The 26246-nt window shown below is 44.8% G+C and overlaps 1 protein-coding gene across 1 annotated transcript; it reads left to right on the top strand.

Moving 5' to 3' along the window:
- Positions 1–59: 59 nt before the first annotated feature.
- ARV1 (ARV1 homolog, fatty acid homeostasis modulator) lies at positions 60–25364 on the top strand. The gene is made up of 5 exons (XM_006275155.4): positions 60–262; positions 17182–17301; positions 20841–20994; positions 23886–24110; positions 25009–25364. The coding sequence occupies exons 1-5, from the start codon at positions 155–157 to the stop codon at positions 25113–25115; spliced, it is 714 nt and encodes a 237-aa protein (XP_006275217.1). The 5' UTR covers positions 60–154; the 3' UTR covers positions 25116–25364.
- Positions 25365–26246: the final 882 nt, after the last annotated feature.

Raw genomic sequence — 26246 nt, 5'->3', positions numbered from 1 at the left:
GAGCCTCCGCCTAGTGCGCGCGGCCGGGAAACTACGACTCCCAGGCGACACCGCGGCCGGGGACGAGCCCCCCCCCCCCTTTTGAGCAAGGAAGTTAGCCCACCGTCCAGCGAGAAGGGGCTTGCGTTGCCCTGGGAGCCGCCACGCGCTCAGGATGGCGGGGTCCGACGGTTGTGGCGGTTATCGGTGCGTAGAGTGCAGCGACGAGGCCCCGGAGCTGTACAGGGACTATCAGCGCGGGGTGCTGCGCCTCAGCATTTGCGTGAGTCGGGGCCGGGGCTGGGGGAAGGGGGCGGGTCCTGGGGGCAAAGCTCCTGTGGCTCGGTTCCCCACTTCTCCGGTCCGGGCGCGTCCATTCTGCGGGTGGGGGGAGTGTGTCACGCCCTGGCCCGCCCCAGCGCTGGGGCTGTTCCATCTCCCGCCTTCTCCAGGGGTTCCAACCCCAGCATGGGGCTTCCTCGCCTTCCCGTGCCTGGGGGGAGCGCGGAGTGGTGCATTTTGGGTGCTTAGAGGACTGCCCATCCTCCACGTGCACCCATAACACTGACCTACTTCTCAGTGGGCAGTTCAAAATAGTCCTTGATTTTCTGGGTCCCGTTTTGAGCTGCTCCAGGTGGAATGTGTCTGTCCTAGGGACAGATGACCCGAGCAGGGTGCAGGGCCTGGGGCAAATCAGCCTCTGCAGGGCCCTGCCCCCGCACACCCCAAATACAAATAAGCCAGTGGCAGATTCCCGGGGGGTGTTGCCGAGTGGCCGGATACAAAGCTGGCAGCAGTGGCACTCAATTGCTGTGGCCCCTCTCTCTGGCTCCACGGCTCCCTCCCCCTCCCCCCCCCTCCAAGCATGGAGCCCAGGGCAGTTACCCGGATTCATCCGTTCCCCCCCCCCCCAAAGGATGGCCCTGCCTAGGGACACTTCCCCTGGTGCCCAGCCTGGTGGCCATACCCTGTGCCTCTGGGTCCGTCCCGCTGCTGTAGGCTTGAAGCTCGCCCAGGTGATAAAAAACGTTGGGTCATGCCTTCCCTTGCCGGGCAGGCGTCACCACCACTTGGATCACGTGTGCCCCAGTCCCATGGGGAGGCAGGTGAGCTGGCAAGGGCAAGCCGGGGTGCTCAGATCCCCATGGTCACCTGCTGCACCCTTTGTTGGAAGTGCATGTGTTTCAGTGCATAGCCAGTGAGGGTTACGTTCTTTTTTTGTCTTGTCAATCTTTTAACAAGTGTACTTCATCTCTGTGCGCTCACAAAGTGGAGAGCTAGAAAGTGTTGCTGGTGCAGCTGAACTGGCAGCAGCACAAGGGGAGGTGCAGTGTAGATGGGGTGTGGGTGTTCTCACCCAGCATGGGCATGGCTATCCTCTAGCACAGGCACAGGCAAAGTCTGGCCCATGGGCCGAATTGGGCCTGTAGTGGACTCCATTTCCCAGCAGCCCCTGTCTGTGTTGCTGCTGCCAATTTCCATGGAGACCCCAGCAATGGTGGTACGTGACAGTGCAGGGCCAGGGTTTCCTGGAGATGCGGGCAGAGCGCATGGCTGGGCAGGGAGCAGCTCCAGAGCTTGCGGGAGTGATGGCATGGTTCGGAGCTGAGGCAGAGCTGTGATCTGCTGCCTGCATACCCTGGGCAGGGACAAGGAGGCAGCAGATCCGGAACATGCTGTCACCGCTGCAAGATCCCAGCCCTGGCCGCGAACAGCTCCCTGCTCAGCTGTGCACCGTGCCAACACTGCTAGGGCCAGTCTCCATGGAAACCAGACAGCTACATGGGCAACAGCTGCTGGGAAATGGTCTCTGGTCACCAGCTGGATCTGCCGTTTTGCCCACCCCAGCTCTAGCATGTAGTCCCCTCCATGCTCTTGTACGTGGCATATTTTGCTTATCCAATCTAGCCTCTGAGCCTCCACATTAGAGCCTCAAGTGGGCATTTGCGCATGCTTTTTTTTTTTGGTTTAATTACTGTCCAAATTCACTTGCCAACTAAATCCAGAGCCAAATACTGTAGTTTCATGCATATATCCTGCGGGTTATGCACGATTTTACCAAAAAAAATGATGGGTGCAGGCTATGCAAGGGTGTGGGCTACGCAGGCGACTCCAAGCCAAGCGGCGGCTCCCCACTGGGCCCTGGTGGCAGTGCGGGCGGGGCTGGGGGGCCGCGGTGGGGCCTCGCCCTCCGTCTCCTCACCCAGGGACACGGCCGCGGCCGCCGCCTGCTGGGGCATGTAGTGGACGCCCAGCAGCACCTCCCCGCTGGGCCTGGGGGGGCCGGGCTGCGCTGCCAGGGTGGGGGGCGGAGGCACAGGCGGGCTGGGGGGCTGCGGCGGGGCCTCGCCCTCCGTCTCTTTCTCGCCAGGGGGTGTGGCGGCCCCCACCTGCCAGGGCATGTAGTGGACACCCAGCGACGCTTCCAGGGCCTAGTGGGGAGGCACCGCTTGGCTTGGAGTCCTTGCCCTCCTTCTCGCCCAGGGGCGCCCCCTCTCCCGGGGGGTGTGGGGAATACAAGGGGGTGCGGGGAATACATGGGTGCGGGCTATGCATGGATTATTTTTCGAAAATGCAATTTTCCGCGGGTTATACCCATGTGCGGGGTATATGCGCAAAAATACAGTAAACACTGTAGCCAGAAACCTGAAATTCATTACAGTCTATAGTTGCCATTTCTTATAGCTTGTACTTGGCAGGCAGTCGCACAGGCTTCACGCTAGAACTTGAGTAGATGCATCCCACGGTTCAGGGTTCTTAATGCTTCGCTAACTAGAGCCATTGTAAGAATTGGTTTGCCGTGTTGTGGGAGAGCTTGTCTTTCCTTCCAGAGCCCCTAGGCAAGTGATTATAGGCTGCCCAAACACTTAATGAAAATGTTTTTGGCTCTTCCTTCTGCCCATGCCGGCTGATACCAAGGCATGGATCTACTGATGGATGAGCTGTTTTTGCAGCAGGATCCAGAGAGTCTGTAAAATGGTATTATGATGTTTCAGCCTCAGTTTGACTCTTGGTTGGGAGCTCATTCATAGCAGAAAGACAGTATGCAAATATTTTATTACAATGACTGCACATTCCCCTCATAGAGACTGGTACTTTTAGGGTGCTAATGGAATTGCCACTAATCATCCGGAAATTTTATACAAGGAAGCAAACCTTCATTTGACTATGTGAGTAACTTTCCTTGTCCCTACTGTGCCAGGACATAAAACCAGGAAAATCATACCACCTAGCCATGGATTTCTTTTGTCATCAGGAAGCTTCCTGTGCCAAACTGTTACACATCAATGGCAAGTCTGTAGGGGTGCACTGATAGAGATTTTTTGGGCCGATACCGATAGCCAATTTCTAAGGAGGCATATCTCCTCATACTGATCTGATACACAGCCTGGCAGCTTGAACAGCAGTGTCTGGCTGGTAAGCCTGTTGTAGTGGAAGGGGAGGGGGGGGCAGATAGAGGCCCGTGAGGGAGGGAGTGGGGCAGGGGCCAGGGCAGGCACTGCCCACACAGGGCATGGTACGGAGCCGCGACTCATCTGGGGGTTGTTGGGGGGGAGTCAGCTCCCCTGTGTGCACCCTGGGGGGGCATGCGCCTCCCAGACCTGGGTCAGGCAGCTACAGGCTGGGGCAAGTGCCGAGCTCTTCTTGGCTGGGGACGTGGGGGTTGAGCTGTGCTTTGCTCGGGGCAGGTGGCGGCAGCAATGGGAGTGGGGCAGCAGCCACCCCAAAATTTGCTGTAGCATCCTCCACCCCCTGCCACCCACCCTGAGTGCAGCTTGGCCCAGCCCCTGCTGGGAAGAGCCCATCACTAGCCCTAGCCCACAGCTGCCCCACCCTGTTCAGGTCCGGGGAGCATGCACACCCCCATGCCATCCCAGGGTGTGCACAGTGGCTGTAGCTTCCCCCCGCTCCCCTGTGGCCCCCAGATGAGCCGCAGCTCCATCCTGCACCCTGCCTCGGCTGGCCAGTGCCTGCCCCAGCCCCGCTCACCACAGGGGCCTCAATCTGCCCCCACCCTCCACATGCCTCTGCCTTCCACATGCCTCTTCCTTTCCCCCTCCCCTTCCACCCCAACAGACTTACCAGCTGGACACAGCTCTCCAAGCTGTCACTGCTCTCCTGACCACGTGCATGTTGCAGCTGTGCACGTGCACGGGACATTTACTGGCCACATTATCAGGCAAAAAAAGCTGATTTCTGATATAGTCAATTTTCTTTATATTGATGTCAATCCAATATTGCAGGAGTTGTCAACCAGGGGTGTGCGGAACGGTCCTAGGGGGTACGTGTGTGCGGGCAGGGACAGAGTGCTGCCACCTACCACACCATGCTGCTGCCTCGCAGGAGCAAGGGGAGCAGCACCCCTCTATGGACTGCACAGCTGCCATCCAGCCAGTTGGAGGCAGGGGGTGGCAGAGCTCTTGCGGCAGCCGCCATCCACTGCCCACCGTCTCATGTTGCCGCCTTGTGTGAGGTCCCCCCACCCCTCCCTGCTCTGTGTCTGACTGCTGCCACCAGAAGGGGTACAGTTCTTTAAAAAAGTTTGAAACTCCTGTGATATCAGACCTATGTGTTGGTGCACATCTACAAATCAGTTTGGTGTTGGCAAGTTATCTGGCAGTGCTTTTACAGAGGAGGATTGTGATTTTTTTAAATACCGTGGTTTGCCTCTAATATACATGTGTACCTGAAATAATGGCTGATTTTGCAGGAATGGTCTCTCCAAACTACCCTGAGTGTCCTTGATGGCACTCAGTCATTGTCTGTTCCTCTCGAGGTACATAAGACCAGGAGCATTAGAAGACTTCTGTCTGTACTGATTTGGACAATTGAGGACCTTATTCCCCAAGCCAGGGGTTGTCAACTGGGAGTATGCATACCCCCAGGGGTACTTAGAGAGGATGTAGGGGGTACGTGTGGGCGGGCAGGTGGATGGGGACAGAGTATGCCTCAGGGCATGGCAATGTCTCCCACGACACCTTCCCATACTTTACTTCTTACCTGGAAGAGGAGGAGGGGTGCGCCACCAGCCCCACATAGCACACTGCGGCGCCTTCCCACCCCCCACCTCAGCTCACTCTCTGTGCCTGCTCCCAGAAGCAGGGCTAGCGGGGCGAGTGCAGTGTTGCCCCTCTGTGGGCTACACATGCGCCACCCGGCAGGCCAGGTACGGGCAGGGCTCACACGCGGCAGCCGCCACTGCCCCACACCCTTTTCCCGCAGCTGGTCACACATGTGGCTCTGCAGGCTGCTGACGGGCAGCGCATGAGGTACAAGGCGCGTCAGCAGCCCATAGAGCCGCATGTGTGACCAGCCGCAGGAAAGCAGTGCAGGGCACGGTGGTGGTGTGGGGCAGTGGCAATTGCCATGTGCGAGCTCCCCCCCTCCCCGTCCTGCAGTCTCCCTATCTGTCTGGCTGGCCAGGGGGCATGTGTGCAGCCCACAGAGGGGCACCGCTGCCCGTGCCCCCCACCTCCCCTCAGCGCTGCTTCTGGGAACGGGCACAGAGACACATTTGCCCACCCCCACTTCTCCATTTTACCTGCTGGGGGTGGGGTGAGGGGGGGGCATCTGTCTGTTTTTTTGCATCTTGTGTGTCTGTGCCTGTCTTTGTGTGTGTGTGTGTGTATGTCTGTCCCCTACCTGCCCGGCTGCAGCAGGCACATGGTGTCGTGCAGCTCTTGGGGCAACAGGGTGCAGAGTCCAGCCTGCAGCAGCAGCTGTCTCCACCCCGTGCACAGATCTGGGGGGCACTTGCCCCCCGGACCTCCACCAGGGTGCGTGTAGCGGCAGGAACTGTAACCTACCTGGCAAAAAAGATTTAATGATCTAATCGCATACACTGACCAGTTTCAAGATTGTGACACAGTGCATGTGACAGGCTAATGGTAAGCTAACTCTTCCTATAAAATTATTTAGAGGAGAGGCAGGCTAATGCCATCAAGATTGTTGTGGCAATCTGTGCACTAAACAGTTTCTCTAAGGATGAGATTTCTTTCAGAAATGGGTGCGAGATGCTGTTAGTTTCAAGTCCAGTTCAGGCTTCTCTAATATAGTTCATATTGTAGTTGTTGTGAGATTTTGTTAGTTTATTTAAAGCTTTGAATATAATGTCTGCATTAGTTTTCTAAGGAGTTCCTTAATGATAATGGTTTCCTATCTCTCTTACTGGGTGGGACACTGGCAACTTATAAAATACACCTATTTCTGAAATTTGTTTTACAGAACATTATGAGGAGTAACTAAAAGAGTTTTTCTGTTTTACTTCACTGTTCTGGTGTGCTCAGTGCATTTCACTTCTATCTGATCTTCATTTGTATGAACATAGCAACAGAATACATGGGGAAAATGTAGCAGTTATGGTACATTAATTGAGATACTTTTTTTTAAAAACAGAATAAAGTTAATCTTGTCTTACTGTTTCTTAAAGGACATCCATTTCAACTCTAAGACTTTTTGATTGGTTAGGCTTGACATACTGAAAAGTAAGGCAGGTCTAGTGAAAGTCAATCACTTTGCCATTCCAGCAAGCTTTTTTTTCTTTTTTTAATAAAGTTGGGTTGGAGGAAGGGAGAGGAAGGGCAGTGAAAGAAGGGAGAGAGGGAGACAGAGATTGACAGAGCATGGAGAATTTATATTTAGGATTGCTAGCTTGTGTAGTATAGCTAATCATGGTCCCACATCTTGTATCTTTCATTTTGTCAAATCCACCAGTAGTGTTTTCTTTTTTATTTTACTCTTTATGCCACTATCATAACCAAGAACAAGGAATTTCCTTTCTTCCTAGTTTGGTGGTCCAGTAGCAAAGTGGTGAGTTTTCTCGGAGCAGATTCCAAAGACGGTGAGTGCTGGACGTGTGCCTAGTTTGGGGTTTCTTTCCAATATCGGCAGACTCCACAGTTTTGCACCAAAATCACTGCTACTCCGCAGAGGAGTCCTGTCTCATTACATAGGTTTCACATGCTTCAAAATGCAGTTCAGTCTGTATTTCAGTCCCTGGTATGAGACTGGGAAGCACTCCGCTTTTATCACCAATCTAAACCTGGAATTCGTTGCTGTATACACCAGGCAGCTGCTGTGGCTGCTTTTTCATACCCCAGCCTGTCTTTATTAGCTATATATTGCAAGAAGTATCAATTTCAGGAGCCTGTCCTTTTATTGCTTGTTGAGCATTAAATACTTATCTTCTCCAATTGACTGGAAAATACCTCATCTTATTCATCAAGGTATCATCTCTGAACCAAGAGTTCTAGATTTTTCCATTTTTCATCTCATTCACTGCATTTCAGTTGCAGTAATAAAAGACTCGTTTCTGCTTTTTCATTTCTCAAATATCCTACCTTATTTCATAATTAAGATCGAAATACCCATTCCATTTTAAGAACTGCTTTTGATATTTCCTGATGCACAGCTTTCAAACTTTTGTGGTACTTATATGCATGCTCATCTCCAGAGGTTTGCTTTCAAATATTCCTGATAGTGGGAAAGAAATGGAGTAATGTATGTGTATATTTTATTGTTTGTAAGGCTTTAAAAACATTTTTGGCTTTGAAAATAGAAGAACTTATAAGTATGTCTTGACTGTTCCTCACTTTCCATCCAAGCTTATAACTGTTCCCTGTGAAACTTCAACAAGAAAGCTTACTTAAGGAACAAGTAAGTTATAGAATAACTTGATACAAGAGTAATTTCTTTTGTTTTTTTCTTTCATTTTTTATTGCTTAGTGCAGCCTGCATATTTGTGTCTGATATTTACCCTATTGAGACTTTGAGAAAATTGTAGGAGAGTGGCATAGCTTACAACCTTCCAAACTATATTTATAACAGTATGCCTAACGTTGAAGAGAGAGTTTGGCCAAAAAATGGTATATAATCCTAAAGTTTTTTATAACTTTGATCTTGTACTTGAATGTTCTGATGTCAGTAATTAAGCAGCATATAAAACTAGATGTTGTTAGGTCCTAGACTTTTTTAGATTGGAAAAAAAAGTGAATAACTCCAATTGAAATATATCCGTTTTTGGGTCTCGACTCAGAGGAGATGGAACACAAGGCAAAAACAAATAATTGATAATAACAGACAAAGCTGACATACTCATCCTCTTGTTTTCTCACAGGTCCAGTCTTATAGATTACTTAAACAAGTCATAAAATAGCTAAATGCAAATATATATGCATACCCTTCAGAATTGTAGAATTCAAGAGCTGTCTGAGGTCAAGAACAGTCATTGCAATAGAAATTGATTTTTGTAGGGCTTGAATATGTACATTGCAAGGAATTACTGATTTTTAGTTGCTTTTTTGTGTAAGATTTAATGCAGATTATGAATCTGTACTACAAACTAGGTAAATTATTGATAAAGTATGTACTGAATGTTTTTTGTAATGGCTTACTATATTATTGTATGGTAAGAACATAAATATTTAATGGAGCTGTGTAATGGTAGGGTTCAGTGTCTCACAGAAAAAAAATGCATTTGAGTAATATACAGTAGAACAAATGCCTGTAGTCATAGCTCTTTAGTCTTATCCCATCTCTATAAACTAAGATGGATCTTTGGTAATTATTTGGATGATGTAACCTCCAAGCAAACTCGGGAGTGCTGTTGCTGTTCCAATAGATAGCACTCATATCTCTGGCCCAATATTTAAACAGCTGATTTTAAGGTCAAGGGTTATGCTTAAGAGAGCAAGCTTACTGGTGCATACCTACTGCTACACTAAAGCATCTATATTATATTGTTTTGGGGAGTTAGAACACATGGAGACAGTGTGATTTACTCCAGTGCTCACTATTTCAATCAGCCCTCTCTTTTAAAAAAAAAAATTAAGGGTGTAAGGTTTGTAATCAATGCATCAATTCAAGTCCCTAATGTTCAGGACTTGATGTTAATTGGAAGTGTTGTCTTCTCACTAATATTGTCTGTTTGCAGAAAAGTATCATTTCACCCTCTAGCTGGGTGGTATGAACAACCAAAATACTGTAATGATGTGTGAAATGTCATTTAACACCCTTCGCATGTTTTCTTAAACAAAGAGAACATGGTTGGTCATCTGTACTAGAATTGTTCCTTTCAGCCTAAAATGTCCTAGCCTAAAGCTTTCTCCTTGGAAATATAGTGAAAGACTTAACAGTTTTGTGCAGCTATATGGGTCCTTCATCTTTAAGAGCTGATGCTCATGTGGAACCGAATGTAGATCTCATCTCTATACACTAGGTCCTCAGCACTGTTGATGTGTCTGCTAATGGAAATGAGGCAGTAAAGTTGCTCTGGGAGCACTCCATTGGTCACTTAAGATCTTAGTCTCTAGCATAAGCTTTGTGTAACTATGCAATGCCCCCTATATTTATTATATACTATATTGTATTTCATACATACATGTTAACTGTGTTCAGACCTGGAGAGAGAGGGGTAATTAGCCACGTTAATCTGAAATTAGGCAGAAAGCCTTGCTTCGTAGCTGATTGGAGACAGATGCATTTGTCATCTGAATTAATGTCAAGCAAAGATGTGTCATCACCCCAATTTTATTCTCTATTTTTTACTGTGATCCTGGTTCTTGCTATGGACCAGATCCCTTCTGGAATCAACACTGAATAGATGGAGGGCTCTTCAGTATGGGATGTTTTTGCTCAAAGATGAAAGCATTCAAAACAACCATTCTTGACCTTCAGTATATAAATGACTGTATCATCCATGCATACACTGTGGAAAACCTCTAGACCTCCCTGGATCTCTTTGCAGAAGTCTGCTAACTTTGGACGTCTCTCTCAACGTCAAGAAGACTGAAGTGCTCTATCACCCTGTGCCAGATCATGAAGGTAGTCTCCCTTCTTCTCTCACCTCCCAAATTACCATTGAAGGAAAGGCCCTCAAAGTAGTTGAGCATTTCCCTACCTCTCTCAGAGCAAACATTATTTAGGAGATCCAGTACAGAATCTGGTGCACAAGTGCTTTATTTCTTCAGGGAATTGTTTTGATGTGTTTTTATTATTTGCAGTCTCTGGAAAGACACCAAGATCCAGGTCTATGGTGCATCCCCCCTCCTCTGCAGATATGAAAACTGGGTGACCTATTCTTGTCATCTCAAAAGCCTGGAGAGAGATCACCAACAATGCCTCTGGAAAGTCCTCCACATCAAACAGGAAGATTGCCACACAAATACCAGCATCCTTGCTGAAGCCAATGGGTGTCTTTACACATGCTCAAAGGTGTGAGGTGGGGTGGGGGGGGGACTTTTAATTAGAGTGGCTCTGAGTTGCTCTAATTAAAGCACCTACAGTGTCACATATTCAGCATCCTGTGTTTCAAAATGGCAGTGGGGTGCTTTAACTAAAGCTCATTTGATGAACTTTATTTGAAGTGCCCCCACCGCAATTTTGAAGTTCAGGGATGCTGCATACATGTGACAAGGTAGCTACTGGAGCATGCTAATTGGCACGCTTCAAGCTGGGTGTCCAGCAGATGTCCGGCATGCCCAAATTTACCAGCATTGAGTCCATGATCCTCAAGGACCAACTTCATTGGACTGGACATTATGTTTAGATGCCTGACTCTCAACTTCCAAAAACAAGTGTTCTACTCCTAGCTTACTTGTCACTTGAGAACTCATGGTGGCCAGAGAAAATGCTACAAGAACACACTGAAGGAATACTTCAAGGAAAACAGATGCCAAAATCAAGAGCTTGGAGGAGCTAGCTGCTGACTGCAGTGGCACCACAACCTCAACCGAGTGGCAGCCCACTTTTAGGTAAAGCACCATGCCCTTGAAGCAGAGAAGAGAGAGCAAAGGAAGAAAAAGGAGAGAAATCCCAGCTAATGGCTACTCTCCCATGCAGAAAGACCTGCAGTTTTTGAGGACGAGTCCGTGGCTCAAGGACTGGACTCCTAAGTCTCCTTAAGACCCCTCAATGAGCCATGGTAGAGATCATCCGCAAATTGAGGGATTGTGGACAAGAAGAACCCCTTTTTATTGCCTTTTTTGTCCCTTGCCAGCTGCATCTCAAATTGCACTTTGACCTTCCTGATTTTCTCCCTGCATGTCCATAGGATACTTTTTATACTCCATACCCAAAACTGAGCACAGTACTCCAGATGTGGCCTCACCAGTGCTGAATAGAGGGGAATAATCACTTCCCTTGACCTGTTGGCAGCACACCTACCAATGCAACCCAGTATGCTGTTAGCCTTTTTGGCAACAAATGCACACTGGTAGCTCATATTTGGCGTCTTGTCCGCTGTAACCTCCAGGTCCTTTTCTGCAGAGCTGCTGCCCAGCCAGTCAGCCCCCAGCTTGTACAGGGGATTGTTCTGTCCTAAGAGCAGGACTTGGTACTTGTCCTTGTTGAACCTCATGAGATTCCTTTTGGCCCAATCCTCCAATTTATCTAGGTCACTCTGAATCCTAACTCTACCTCCCCAGTTTGGCATCATCTGCAAGGTGGCTGAGAGTGCACTCTATGCCATTTTCCAGATAATTGATGAAGTTATTGAAAAAAACTGGCCCCAGGACCAACCCCTGGGGTACTCCACTTGATACTGGCTGCCAAATAGACATTGAGCCATTGATAACTAGGGCTGTGCGAAACTTCGGCCACAAGTTGTCGGAGAGTAGATTTAGATTAGACATCCGCAAGAACTACTTCACAGTTAGGGCGGCTGGGATCTGGAACCAACTTCCAAAGGAAGTGGTGCTGGCTCCTACCCTGGGGGTCTTTAAGAAGCGGCTTGATGCCTACCTGGCTGGGGTCATTTGAGCCCAGTTTTCTTCCTGCCCAGGCAGGGGGTCGGACCTGAAGATCTGCAAGGTCCCTTCCGACCCTACTTCTATGATTCTATGACTTCAGCAGCCATTTCGTTTTGGAGGTGTTTTGGTGCCAAGACACTGAATCTAAAACAAAACAGAAGCCTCCGAAAGTAAACAAAACCATCCAAAATGTTTTGGACAATTTTGTAGTTTTGGAGCTGGGCTTGCAGGGAAACAAACTAAGAAGAGTAAGGGGGAAGAGGTGGGGAAAGACTGCTCTGACATTTGCATCTGTAGCTGGCTAGTGTCTGCGATCTGTCCCTGAGGTCCCTTCCAATCCCAGCGCTCTGAGGGAGGGATGGCAGCCTGCTGTCATCCTGTGCTCCAGTCAGGACGAGTCTGGTACAGCCCCGCAGGCCTCCCAGGGGACTTGGGCCCCCAGATCTGTGCGCAGGATGACGGCATGGTGCCACTGCTGTCTGGGGCCAGTGGCGGCACCAGTCTTCCTGGTGCTTGGCACAGGCTGTGCCAGCCCCAGCCAGCAGCAGCAGCCTGCTGTCATCCCACACGTGGATCCGGGGGCCTGTACTCCCCGGGAGGAGTCTGGCTCATCCCCGCAGCCCTCCCGGGGGGTGCGGGCCCCAGATCTGCGTGTAGGATGACAGCAGGCTGCCGCTGCTGGCAAGTGATATGAGTTTTGCTTTGAACAGTTTGAGGTGTGGTTTCACAGAAACCCCTGGACCTATCTCCTTGAAACCTGGCAGGCTTCATTCCTTCAGAAGGGGCTACCATATCTGCAATTTGCATCAGAATCAGACAAGACATGACAAAGTTAGGCATTGTAGTGATTCCCCATTGTAGCCTATGCCTGAATCACCAAAACAGCATCAAAACTCCAAAACAGATTCGGCTGAATCAAAATGGAACAATGATCCAAAACACCGAAACAAATCACTGTCCCTCCAAAATGGCTGAATCTGAAACCGAATCAAAACAGCCATTTTGCACAGCCCTATTGATTACTACTCCCTGAGCCTGGTGCTCCAGCCAGTTTTTTATCCACCTTACAGTCCATTCATCCAGCTCGAACTTCCTTAGCTTGCCTGCAGCAACGTTGTGGGAGACCATAGCAAAAGCCTTGCTAACATCAAGGTACACCACAGCCACAGGTCTCCACACATACAGAGAAATATTCCTTGGAATATACGTGCCTCCCCCATTTCAGTGGAGTAAGCCTGTCAGCACTAAACATTTCCCTAAATGCCATATTTAGTTTGCTGTGGTAAAAAATAATTTTCACCTGACACAAGAGTAACAAAGACAGCAGAGCCTTATCTTCTGTTCTGTATAATTGGAAGAAGCTAGTAGATAACAGGGCTGCGCAAAATTTTGCCCAGTGTTTTGTTTTGAAGCTGTTTCGAGCTCGAAGCAGCAAATTCGAAACAAAACAAAAGGCTTTGAAACAACTTTGAAATGAAACAAGGGCACTCGTAACGTTTTGAGTTTCAAACCTGGGCTTACCTGGCTTTAACGCCGGTCCCAGGTGACACTGGCAGCCTCCTCTCATCTGGGGCACAGATCTGGGGGCCTGCACCCCCCGGAGGGCTGCTGGACTGTGCCAGACTCCTCCTGGGGTTGCAGGCCCCCAGAACTGCTGCTAGAGGAGAGGAGGCAGCTGCTGCCAGCAAGTGTCAAGAGTTTTGCTTTGAATAATTTGAGGTGCAGTTTCCCAGAAACCACTGTACTTATCTCCTTGAACCTTGGAAGGCTTTGTGCCTTCAGAAGGGGCTATCATTGCTGCAGTTTTCAACCAAATCAGGTAAGAAATGTTTAGGCATTTTCGTGATTCCCTATTCCAGTCTGTGGGTGAAACGTTGAAACGGTGAAACAGTTTTAATTAAACAAAATGGAACAGTGCTTCAAAATGAAACGACAAAACAAAGCACTGTCCCTTCGAAATCACGAAATGGAAGTCGAAACAAAACGGTGCTGTTTCACACAGCCTTAGTAGATAACAGTACTTTATATTTCAAGGAAATTATGTAAAACTAATCCAGTTTATTACCAGCCTTTGAAGATTGTTGTACATTTAAAGTAAAAATTGAAGGTGAGCAGATAACTTTTGTTTTCAAATTTCAAAGTTGATTAAGGTCAAATGTAAAAGATGGTGATGTTCTGTGGAGCAAATCTAATGAAGACTGGTTGGATTCAGTGATGTTAAGATTGTAGCTTTCTCAGGCATGCTAAGTATATTGCATGACTGCAGATTGTAGATTCAATTGACTGTGTGGAGATGCAATTATATCAGGAAAATTAACTAAGGGGCTTCAGTATTTCATTTCCCCTTGGGTAGTTGGCAAAAATCTTAAAAAAACCAGTGTGTAAGTAGTTTCTTACATCTTAACTGTTCTTACAGATGTACAAGCAGTAGTGCTGTCAACATTTGTAGAGTTGCATCATTCTAACTAAATTTAAAATCCATGTTGTTAAACTAGGGTAGATGTATTAAACTGAATTAGCTTTATTTAAATTGATTTAACTTAGTTCATGCTCCATCTGCAAACTTGTTTCCCTCAGGGTTAGATTAGCAGCAGTTATTTTGGTATTAGTACCAGAAAAAGCCAACAGGTTAAGAAAAATATTGCCTCTTAGGAATCTTTAACCGCTAATATAACATAGGCTCATTTTGTTTGCAAACCTGAGCTGAGTACAGAAAGTTTGTGCAGACTGAGCCACTGACAAAATAGCAGCAAAGGACTTTGTCTCAATACAGTTCAAACCTCAAGTAGTCTAACTGAAAAATAAGATTTATTAGGAATGAAAGAAGTTCTTGTATTTACAGGATGGTGGAGAGGAAGTGATGAGTTTCTGTAGCTAGGACTTCTTGAAAACTAGTCTGTCAGCATTGTCAAAGTTCCTGGACATGACAGCATTTTTTTTCCTTGCTAATCCTAATTCTGACACATTATATTCCTTATTGTGCTTGGTGATGTCAAACTGGAACACTTAATTTGATACCATGTGGGTTGTGTAGGCATCACTCCATCGTTAATTAATATATGCTGCTCACACAAAGGCTTTGCTAAATCAGTGGCCGGTGTAGGCTTCACCAGCAAATCTGACCAATGCATTAACTCACATAAACAAAACTTGGCCTGTGAGCCGGATGTGCATTTCTACCAAGAGATGGGAGGGGGAGATGGCTGTGCACGGTAGGATAATCCAGTGCCGGGATGATAAGGCTGGAATGGAGACTCCCAGGGCAGAATGCAAAACAAGCCGCTAGTACAGGATTGTTGAGACATTCATGTAATTTATTTTTATCATTTTATAAAGGAGAATTGGAAAGCGGGGCAACTTTTGTAGTGGCCTGGGGGAGCCTGCATGGTGTTGTGCCAACTACATTGTGACGGGTACAAATGCCTTAACTCCTGAGCTGATTTACTTGTTAAACCAAAACATGTTAGGGCTGTTCTTGTAGACATTAAACCTAGCCAAATCTTTGCCACCAAACTGAGCCTGTGATCGTTCTTTGAGACAAAATTAGGGTTAGGATCTCCTGGCTGTGACTTTGGCTAGTACTGCAGTTCTTGAGACTTAACAGCAAAGATGGCACTGATAACCCCAGACAACAGGTTTATTTGTAGCCTGCAAAAAGTGGAAAGTAGAAAATCCACAGTTGTAATCAAAACTGTTGTTTACGTATGTATGTTCCCAGCAGCCATCTCACAGAATGAGCTGGGATTCTGTATACCTGGGCTGGGTAGGATGTGATTGTCTGGTATTTCTAAACTCTGTTTTAAAAACTCTTAAACTATGTGTGCAAGTTGTTAGCCAGCTGCATGCTGCTTGTATCCTGGATGCAGACTGTCAGTTGGTTGACCTTGTGCGGAGTCTTTCTGTACTCCCTTATTTTGGCTCTGTCATCTTCTGTCTCTCGTTCCAAATGGAGAAGCTACTTTTAGCTATCCAGCTGAGTCCAGGCTTTAACAGTCAGAGGTGGGGATTTTTAAAGCTGGTTTTGTGCCCATAAATAAAGGGTGGGGGTACATTGCATATTCCAGTCCAGCAGCTACTGTGTTCAAAGGCAAGTCCTTTTGTTTCTTTCTCCAGAGCTTTTTGTGAAGAAATGTGTAAAAAAGTTTGGAGTTTTCTTGTGCTATATCAGCCTGAAACCTCAGCATATGTAAATTACTGCCTTTCAGATATGTTTTCACAATTCTCCTTTAGAAAAATGAAGCGAGACGTTGCCTTTAATTATAACAGTAATCTCTTCCACAGTAGATTTTACGCTCTATTAAACATTCCAGGTTTAGTCTTCAATTAATTGTATCCTTTCTTTCATCTCTGACTTTAATTTCAAGCCTATAAAGCTGCTGGTTAATTGAGTCAATTTTTGAGTCCATTACCTATAACTCTTTCATGATTCATATTTTCTTATATCAGTCTCTTTTCTGCTTCAAAATGTGGTTCCTCTAGAGCAGCGGTTCCCAACACGGTCCCTGCAGGTGCCATGGCGTGCCCCAAGGCTTATTCAGGTGCCCACATACATTTTCACAATCAGTAAAAATCATTATTCCAACAAAAAATGCTGTCACTGCTGATTGAACTCAGAACAGCAACACTTTAAATTTTTTTTTTCACAGGCTGTACACAATGGCTGCCAAAATGAGACTGAGTCAGTCTGACTGAAGCAGTGATGGAGTGGCACTTACTACTCCCTCCCCAAGTGAAACTATGTGCATGCGCATAGTCAGGATTCTAAATTTTAATATTCATATTGGCGCCCGCTGCTTTTTCTTTTAAATTTGAATGTGCCCTTGGGTACGTAAACAGTGGGATCCCCTGCTCTAGAGCTTACCCAAAATAAGCTGGTTGACTCTGTGCAATGTCTAACACTAAGCTTCCTGTCTAGATGCATGTGCATCTATCTTAATTTATATTCCAGTGATTTTGGAGTCAAGTTGCTGCTGACCTCAGCTATTTTTTAAATCTCACGTCTTCCAACAGTAACATAGTTATAAAGGGAAACAAAGAAACTGAGTATGGACACCCAAGAATCCCTACCAGGCCACAGGGATCTTGTTTCATCCTACAGTTTTGTTTGTGGACATGATGTCTCGTGCCACATTTTGACTGACTGAGCGTTTCTTGTCTACCAACAAAGACAACGTGTCTTGTACATAAATCTGTTTCCAAGAGTAAAGCTGGGAACGCATTACTAAAATACAAACTCGATACCTTTATCTTTTATGCCTGAGAAGTTAATATGAATCTAAAGATAAACCAGGAGGGCTTGGGGTGGGAGGGATGACGTGGAAAATGAGTTGGGGAGGAGAGGGAAAGTAATCTCCCTCATCTGAGTGCAGCGACTGTGTCGAAATAAACAAAGAAGAGCGGATGATTTTTCTAAGCAGATTTTGTTTGCTTACTTTTTCTTATTTGTTAATTTTAGAAATCCTGCCAGAAACCTGTGGACAAGTATATTGAGTATGACCCTGTTATCATCCTGATTAATGCCATTTTATGCAAAGCACAGGCTTACAGACACATTCTGTTCAATACGAAGATAAATGTAAGTTGCTGGATGTTTTCTTCTTCTTTTGTTTATCAGGTATGTGAGTCATACCATAAGTTGTTGGGAATCATGATGAAAATGAGATTTGGCAGCTATTCTGAGTTTATTTGCCTTTCTCCTTCCTTTTCATAAGTAAGGAAATTTAATTAGAATCTTGTTTTCAGTTCTAATTAAGAGTCTAATGTTGTAAATTAATTATGCAGAATCCAGAATTCTGTAGCTGTTATGAGATCTATGGTCTAGGTAAAATTAAGCAAAAGCAGCTGCCATAATATATATTGGAGATATTCCTAACTCCCATTGGTTGAGAGAGGTTCTGTAAATTGCCAACTCAGAACTTAAAATTCCTTTTGAAAACATTATCTTCTATAATATTGATATTGAACTGATTTTTAAACAATGCTAACATTACTGTACTAGAATACTTGGTACCAGTATTGACTTTTTGCAGACCTTCTCCCTTGTAATAAAACATATCACAAAAATTTTTATTTTGGATAAAGATAATAATAGCTCATAGGGATCACTGATGCATAAATTCTCTGCAGAAATTGCTAAAAAGCAATAACTGTGTCCTTAGCACTACTGAGGGTATAGTGTAGCTTAAAGCATATGCCTTTATCTGACAGTTAAAGTTCTGAGTTTCTTTTGTGCTTCAGAGAGAAAACACAATAGGAAACTTAGGAAGTCAAGCTTGGGTAACTAAGTTGTGGTCTCAGGCTTAGTCTTTGCTAACACTTCTGCTGTAGTCTGCCACTGTATGTGTACATCCCAGTGTACTTGGTGGTTCTGCACGACTCCACTCAGCAGCTGTGCTACCAGAGCACAAAATACATCCTGAACATAGTGTGGTAGCCAGCAGAAGGTGCTAGAGTGTCTCTTCTAATGTTTCTCAAATCTTTTTAGACTCAAGGCACCTCTCCATAACTTTTTAAAATTGAGTAGCACCTATTTCAAACCTAAATCTATTGAAGTGCTCACCTCCTTCCAGAGGGGACAGATAGTAGGAGTAGGGCAGTGGTCAGGCAGGGAAGAACTTGAGTTTGCACTTACCTCCTTATAACTTGTGGCATCCTTCAAAAGATCTTACAGCATCCCGGTGTTCCCTGGCACCCTGGTTGAGAATCACTGGTTTATGCACATCTTCTGCTGACCACTGTACTGCAGCAAAAGCCTTACATAACTCAGCAGAAGCAGTTTAACTTCACCAGCGGAAAAGAGAGTTCTGCCACCCCAGAAGAGTTTTGAGAGTCAATGCATTTGGTAGTGGAGACTATGCCTCAGTAAGTAATCTTGGACTGACAGTTTCCAGATGAGTGAGAGGGCTGAGGGAGGAAAGGCAGTATAGCTTAAGCAATAATGTCAGGTCTTGGCAATTTTTTGCCACTTTAGCTCCATCAGTCAGGAGTATGGTGAGTGGTCTGTGACAGAGACAGCTTTGTTGGATAAAATGTCTGTTGTAGATGTAGTCGCGCTAGCAGAACTGTGCTTTTGCTTGTTCACTTTATCTGAGAGAGGGGGCAATAGTAAAGCACAATTTTGCTGGTATATGTTGGATCTACATTAAGAGCTTTTGACAAGTGCGGTGTATTGGTCTAGATATGCTAGCAGAGTTTACCAAGGGTAGACATAGCTTAAGACTTTTGAGAGATGTAAGACAACTACAGCTGAGGACAGACTAATGATGCCTCGCTTGAGGCTTCTGGAAGGGCTTGTCTACATATTAAAATTGCACTGGTCCAACTTGCACTGGAATTTTAAGTTGTGAGTGCAGTTGTGTTGTCATATGACTTAAACCTTAACAATTGAAAGATAAATTGATAATTTACAGCTTCAAGTCAAAAGTATATACTTAGTTTTTAAAGGCTGTAAAAAAATAAATAAATAAATAAAAAATGTATGCATACAAGTCTTGCTCATTTAAGTGCATCAGCATGAGCATCGCACAATAAATTACGATGGAACTACTTTGTGTGTAGACCAGGCCTAAGGAGGAGTTGTTTGTGTGCCATTGGTTACCATCCCTGTACTAGAATTCAGGACATTTTTCTTTACAACTGTAGACTGCTTTTAAGAAATTGCCTGATTTCACGTTGCTAAAATCTGCTACAAATAGGAAACAGATCTGCAGGGCTTCAATTTTTGTTACTACTTACCGTAGCAAGAACATCATTATTTGAAATCCTGTTGTATTAGATATTGCGCAAACAAATCAGAAAGTTTCCTGCCCCATAGAACATATGCTTGTCTTCTAATATGTCTCCATAGTAGTTTCTCTTTCAGTTTCAAAATAATATGAAGTCCTTTAAAGCTTGAAACTAAAGTGTATCCCATCTGAATCCCTATCTAAACCCAAGATCTCCTCTTGTTTTAATTCATGTCATGATTACAAACCCTCTGAATTGTTTTTGGTTCTGGCAGGGAAGGTTCCTATAGCAGCACCTTTATGTGATGTCCAAAAAAAGGATAATGGAAGTGTGGCCTCTTTGATCAAGGCTCTCTTCCTCGCATGCCTTCCAAATTACACATGCTCATTTTTTCCGACAAAATGTTTATTCCTAGAAGTATTTCAAATTATATGAAACTGTGAGTGAATGAAACTTTCCCTCCCATAACCCCTCTGTCACTTATGTGTCACCAATGGGGATCCATGCCCTAGATTTCAGTGACTGGCCCTGCCTCTCAATTCCTAGCTCCTCTACAAGCCCTGTGGGCCACACAACATGGGTCTGGAGGCCAGATGCAGCCTGTGGGTAATAGATTTGACACCATTGATTTAAGCAAATTCCAGATGAAAAAACATTTTCCAACAATGATAAGCAAGCCAGAAAAAAAAAAAAGAAAAAACAACAGCTTGATATTTGGGTCCCTGATTGTATCCCCATCACTGACGATTAGAAAATTCAACCTTATTCATAAAACAGGAAAAGTTTAACATGGAAACATACTAATAATGGACCTCTTATGCTTTTCTCCAGTCCAGTTTTTCAGGGGACATTTTACAATATGCGAGAGACCAAATTATATTTGCATTGATCCCCTTTTCTCCCTCCCAAACATGCTTAGGCTATGTATACACTTCAAAGGGTTGATTGGTTGCTATGTCTGTAGTAGCAAACACCCACGGTGAAAATGAAGTTTGTGACGGTATAAACCAATTAAACCAGTTCCCTCAGCTGAAAACCTGCATTTACTGTAGGCCTCTTTTAGGGATGACTGTATAAGTTAAGAGTGTGTTTGTTTGTTTTTAACACCTAACAATGCCAGTAAAATTCTCTTATGCAAATCAGACCTCGTATGTCTTCTTTGCCCAAATCTGCTCATGCACTTTCCAAACCTCTGATTGGTCTCTAATATTAAACGGGCTAGCTTGTTTAAAATACTGTATGCTAATGTAGTAGTAGACCTGAACAAGCCATTTGCTTATTCCCAAAGCAAAAACGATAACGTTGCAGAGCTGATTTGCCTATAGGTGCTAAGCATCTTTTGAATTAAATGCTTAATGCTGATTCTGTCAACGTTCTTTTATGTACCAGATTCATGGGAAGCTCTGCATATTTTGTTTGCTTTGTGAAGCTTATGTCAGGTGGCTACAGCTACAGGATTCAAGCCAAAACATAGATCCTGATGACTTAATCAGATATGCCAAGGAATGGGACTTTTATAGAATGTTTGGAATAGCTTCTTTAGGTAAGAATTGTGATTACTTCATATAACTATCAACTGGTCTTTTAGCCAGCCCTTAGTTTTATTGAATCTTGATCTTTTCAAACTAAATGCATTGAAGAAATTACTAGTAATAATTGATGTCATGTCCTTCCCAAAGGAGGTGGTTTAGTGATCTCTGTATACAGTCTAAAACAGTTTTGTAGCCTTTCAGGGGGAAATGGCATTATGTCTTCATTTTTATGTTAATTCCTATTTTTCTTCAGTGCCAGTTCTGACTGACATTACCTTACGATGAGGAGTCTACTGAAATCAAGGAGGTGGCCAGCCAATTTCACAGGGAGATCCCAGGGCCAGCCACCACTTTTGCAGGCTGAGCGTGCCCCCTCCCAACCCGCCTCTGGCTGAGAGGCCCCAGCAGTCCCGCCCCTCCCTGGAGATTGCCACATGGCCCAAAACTGCAGCATAATTACCCCGATTAAGCCCTGGGAAGCCATTAATCTATGTATTAGTAAGCATGGTAATTAATCAGGGTAATTAAGCCACAGTTTCAGACTGTCCCCAAGCAGTGGGCTCTGCGCTTTTTGGTGGCCTCACTGAAAAAAACAAACTAACTTACTGGCAAGCAGAAAAGCCCTGCAGTCTTGGAGCACAAGGGGGAGGGCAGATGGGGAAGACAGGGAAGGGAGCTGGGAAGAACGCCTGCTGCGGGGCACCTCCATGTGCCCTCCCCAATGGGTGGCATGGCTAGGCTGGACCACCTGCCTCCAGTGCAGCACAGCCTGCAGACACCTGGGTTCTGCCCTATGCCCTGCTGGACCCAGGTATCACACTCAGCATGGGTTGGAGGCCCTGGCAGCTCCTCCTGCACCACCCTGGCTGCTCCATGCTCTACCTGCTTTTGTGCCTCTGGATGCTGCTAGCTGAAAGCAAAGTAGGAACTGGGATGCTGGTGCTCTGCCCTTGCCCCAATTCCTGCTGCAGTGTGGAGGGATGCAGCAGGTTCTTCCTTCTGCTCACCTTGGGTTGATTGAAGACAAGCTGCTTATGCCCCACTCCATTCTGCTGCCGCCCTGACCTGGCTGTCAGGGTCTTGGTAGTGCTACCACCCCTTGCAGCCAGCTTCACCCATGCCCTGCCCCACCTCTGCACCTCCTGTTGTAAGCAGCTCTGCCCCACTGCCCCCTTCACCCTCTTCCCCATACTCCAAGACTGCAGGGCTTGTCTGCTTGCTGGTAAGTTTTTGTTCTTTTCAGTGAGCACTGGTTTATTTGTGAAGCCTGTACTTTTCTGTGGAGCCTGCCCGAATTTGCAGTTTCCACTAAAATCGTACAGTTGCGATTTTGGTAAGTCTGTACTTATGACAAAACACATATCAGTGTTAGGTATTGAACCATCAGAAGATGGCAGTATTGAGAATGTTTGGTCTGAATTGTTATCTATTTATATGGTTTTGATTATAAGTAGTAACAGATAGATGTACCTTGACCAAGAGACTGGCACCCAGAGTACTAGCAGCCAGCTGAATTTTTGTGAGAAAAATTGGTTGGTTAAGAAAAATGTTTTGTCATGTGCTTTGAATCTTACTTGAACTGGCCCCTAGTGGTCTTTCATCATGTGAGAGCACCATCCATCCAAAAATACTCCTCCTAGAGCTAACCTGTTCCAGAATAGCTCTGTCAGTTGTTACAGTTTCCTGTTTGTCACATTCTAGAATCATTAGAAAAGTTAGGGAAATGTTTTATCAGTTCTCTTTTGCTAGCTTGTTTAAAATGGCATTGAGAAAAGGCTAGAGTTACACCTCATGCATGGCTGAATACTTATTCTTTTGCTGCAGAGGCAGCTAGCGGATGGAGGCTTGAGTTTATTGCATATTGATTTACTGAAAAGCTTATTATTCCTAGAGGTGAGATGACAGTGAGGATGCTGCTGATGAAAATGAACAGTAAACAGGAAAAGCTGTACTAGCTTCTGAGCCATAAATAAATAATTTTTTAAAAGCAAACATTTTGCCAAAGAGTCAGTGGCAAAACTAGTTTGGAAGAAATGTTATTTCCAAGTGTCAAAAATTATATTTAAAACACTTGAAGGTGATAAGTGGATCTTTATTTGTTAAAAAAGTATATTCAAATCTTTTGTGGTACCACTGTCTAATTTGGACCCATCCATTAGAACCATAAAGAATTCCCACAGTTTTGCTTCATACTTTCAGCTCTTTGGGGTAGCAACACCAGAAAAAACATAACTTGAATTAATCCTTTGTCCTCATCCTCCAGTAAGTGTTTCTGTAGATAGTTTCTTGTAAATGAAGCTCAGGTCTTTACTATTATCATCTCACTTTTCCATCATCAGGTTTTCATAAAATTATGGTAAAATTGCCTGAGCTCATGTTTTCAGCAGCAACTCCTCCCTTGCTGTCATTGGGAAACTGTTCTTACAGTGAGTTACTCCATATCTTACTAGCACAGGAAAGGCTTGGTAGTCTAGCAGTGGTTTTTGAGCCTTTACTAATCTTCCATAGAATATCAGTATTGGTGGCCTTGGCTTACAGCTTAAAGACTAAATGAAAAAAATGGTCTTTGGGAAGAAAAAGTAGAAATAGAGGAAGTTTTTCACATTGTAGTTTTCCTGTGATATGGATTTGTCATAAATGCCGTAGCTAAAAGTGGCTGGATCCTTTGAATAAGATTGGACTGGATTGGTTTATGGGAGTAGTAATTTAGCAAGGCAACTATTACTAATAAAGATAAAGTGGGGGAGGAGGATATCATGTTCATGATTCATCTATAACATTTTATTAAAATAATCAAAAGCTCATTTGTAGTTGGTATTTTATTACACTGAGATTAATTAGGAAAGAATTTCATTTGATGCTTCATGCTGTTATTTTCTTCTCTTCTCCATTGTCCACTCAGAGCAAACTGCATTTTTGGTTGGCATTTTTACTGCCCTATGGGTAGCCAGGCCTGAGATGCTGAAAACAAAGTCTGACTTCATCTTACTTCTGAAAGCCCTGCTGTTGTCTAGTTATGGAAAACTTCTGCTGATTCCAGCTGTTATTTGGGAACATGACTACACCCCTTTGTGTCTCCATCTCATAAAAGTATTTGTACTGACATCTAACTCGCAAGCAATTAGAGGTATTTTGCTTTTGTTGTATTAGTGTAATATCTCTGTTGCAAATGTTATTACAACATGTTATTTTAGAATATCTTTTCAGTGATGCTTTTAAAAATCAGATATTAAAGAGATTCTTATGTGTGATTGCAACAGTCCTTAGCCTAGAATTATCACATTGGGCCTTTCATCGTGGAACTGAAAACATATTAATGAAAAAAACAACCTTATCTTGCAATCACAGTTTTGAAACTAAAAAGAGATCCATCAGTTAGTTACATGTTTTGAAGCAACTCAACATGGGTTACTAGAACATTAAAGTGTAATTAATCATTTGTGTGGGGATCTTTTTTGTAACTACAATTTGAAAATTGTATATTGACTTAAGAATATTTTCTAAGCTATGCATAGACTGTTTAGACAGACTTTTTCTGTGCAACTGTTCAAGTGTATATATTGATATAAATCCACAAACAATTTCTGTGAACTTTTTAAAGGCTTTTGGTCCAAACTGTTTATACCAGTGGTGCTAAATCTCCAGCCTCTGGGCCAGATCTGGCTTGTATTGCTATGTTATCCAACTCATAGAGCTCCCAATGGATCCAGAAATTTGGTGGCAGTAGAGCAGTGGTAATTAATACTGCCATCACTCCCCTGTTGTCAAATTTCTAAGTATGTGGGGCTTGGGCCACAGATGCAATCAGGGTGTTTAATACACCCTGCAATCAGAGTGTTTAATACACCCTGTCAAGTTGGGGCTGCACACCAGGCCAGACCTGCACACCAGATTGGGCCTGCAAATCAACCCCACACCCCTCATCTAGCCCACAGAGGAAAAAAGGTTCTGCAGCACTGGTTTGTTTTGGGACAGTAAAAACATTATTGGAAAGATTGAACATTTTGTTCTGTTTTCTTTTGCAGTTACATTGAACTTAAGCCGAAAGTTTGCTTTGTTGGCCATCCTGAATGGATTGCTTTTCGAAAGTGGTGTTGTCTATTTGTTCCAGAGAACGGGATTGAATGTCTGAAAAAGCAGTCCAGCATCCACTTGCTAAATCTTCAATTATTTTGAAGGTCTAAATTAAAATCAACATGGTTATCATTCTCAAAGGATTACCTTCCTCCAGCAGACCCAAATCATTGCTTTCATAATGTGATAAAGAAAATCGTTGGATAACAAACATTTTCATTGCCAGCAGTTGGCTGGAAACAGTTCTGGAATTTTTAGTTTTAATTCCTTACACAAATACAGCTTTTGTATGTGCTAAACCATAAAACTTGAGTCTGGACTTTTGTTTTTTCATTAGAAATATGAATGTGCCAGCACGCTAATAACTTTATTGATCTGGCAGTAATGCAAAAATGTACACTAAAAATGTTGGCATTACCCACCACTAATCGCTATTTCATTTTGGCTAAAAGGGGTAGATGAATTGTTCCCTTAAGAGGGGAAGAAAAAAGTAAGCAATAAAATGGAGGGAAGACTAAACCAATATTTCAGACCAAATTGTTTTTGAGAAAGAGAAACGAATAGACTAAAATGGACTACTGGATTGGACTGTTCACTAATACAGAGCTAAGGCTGGAAGGGACCTCAAGAGATTTAGTCCAACCTGGGAATCATACCTGTGACCTTTGTATCATTAGCACCATCCTCTAACCAGCTGAGCCAAACAGCCACAATGCAATATAAGTGCAATGGTAGAACTAAACTGCAGTCTCAGGGGTGTTGCAGTACCAATCCAAAGTAATAAAGGAATTTAGGGGTGCACCGGTTAAGAGTTTCTTAGCCAATACTGATAGACGATTATTAACCAGCCATATTGGCAGATATCAATCTGATAACCAATTTACAGGAATGCATCCAGGCAGCATGGCTTCCTGCAGATAAGTCTGTGGAGGGGAAGGGGTGTGGGGTAGGGAAGAGGCATGGGGGTACAAATCGAGGCCTCCATGGTGAGGGAGGGAGTGGGGCAGGGCTGGGGCTAAGGGTGCTGCCCAGCCAGGGAAGTGAATGGGACAGGGCCACGGGTAGCTTGTCCAGGGGATCAGCATTCTGGCACTTAGAAATGGCGGTGGTGGCACTTGAACTACAGCTCATCGAATGAGCTGTAGTTCAAGTGCCCCTGCCACCATTTTTAAGCGTGGGGACGCTTTTA

This window comes from Alligator mississippiensis, chromosome 1, assembly GCF_030867095.1.
Source record: "Alligator mississippiensis isolate rAllMis1 chromosome 1, rAllMis1, whole genome shotgun sequence".
NCBI classification, from domain to species: domain Eukaryota; kingdom Metazoa; phylum Chordata; order Crocodylia; family Alligatoridae; genus Alligator; species Alligator mississippiensis.
Note: the sequence above shows the minus strand (reverse complement) of the source record. Positions and strands in the feature narration are given on the sequence as shown.

Excerpts from the sequence above, each read along its gene's own strand:
- ARV1 (XM_006275155.4), top strand. The coding sequence starts at position 155 with ATGGCGGGGTCCGACGGTTGTGGCGGTTATCGGTGCGTAGAGTGCAGC. Across the intron at positions 263-17,181 it reads TGCTGCGCCTCAGCATTTGC|AAATCCTGCCAGAAACCTGT; the intron begins GTGAGTCGGGGC and ends TGTTAATTTTAG. Across the intron at positions 20,995-23,885 it reads GTTTGGAATAGCTTCTTTAG|AGCAAACTGCATTTTTGGTT; the intron begins GTAAGAATTGTG and ends TTGTCCACTCAG.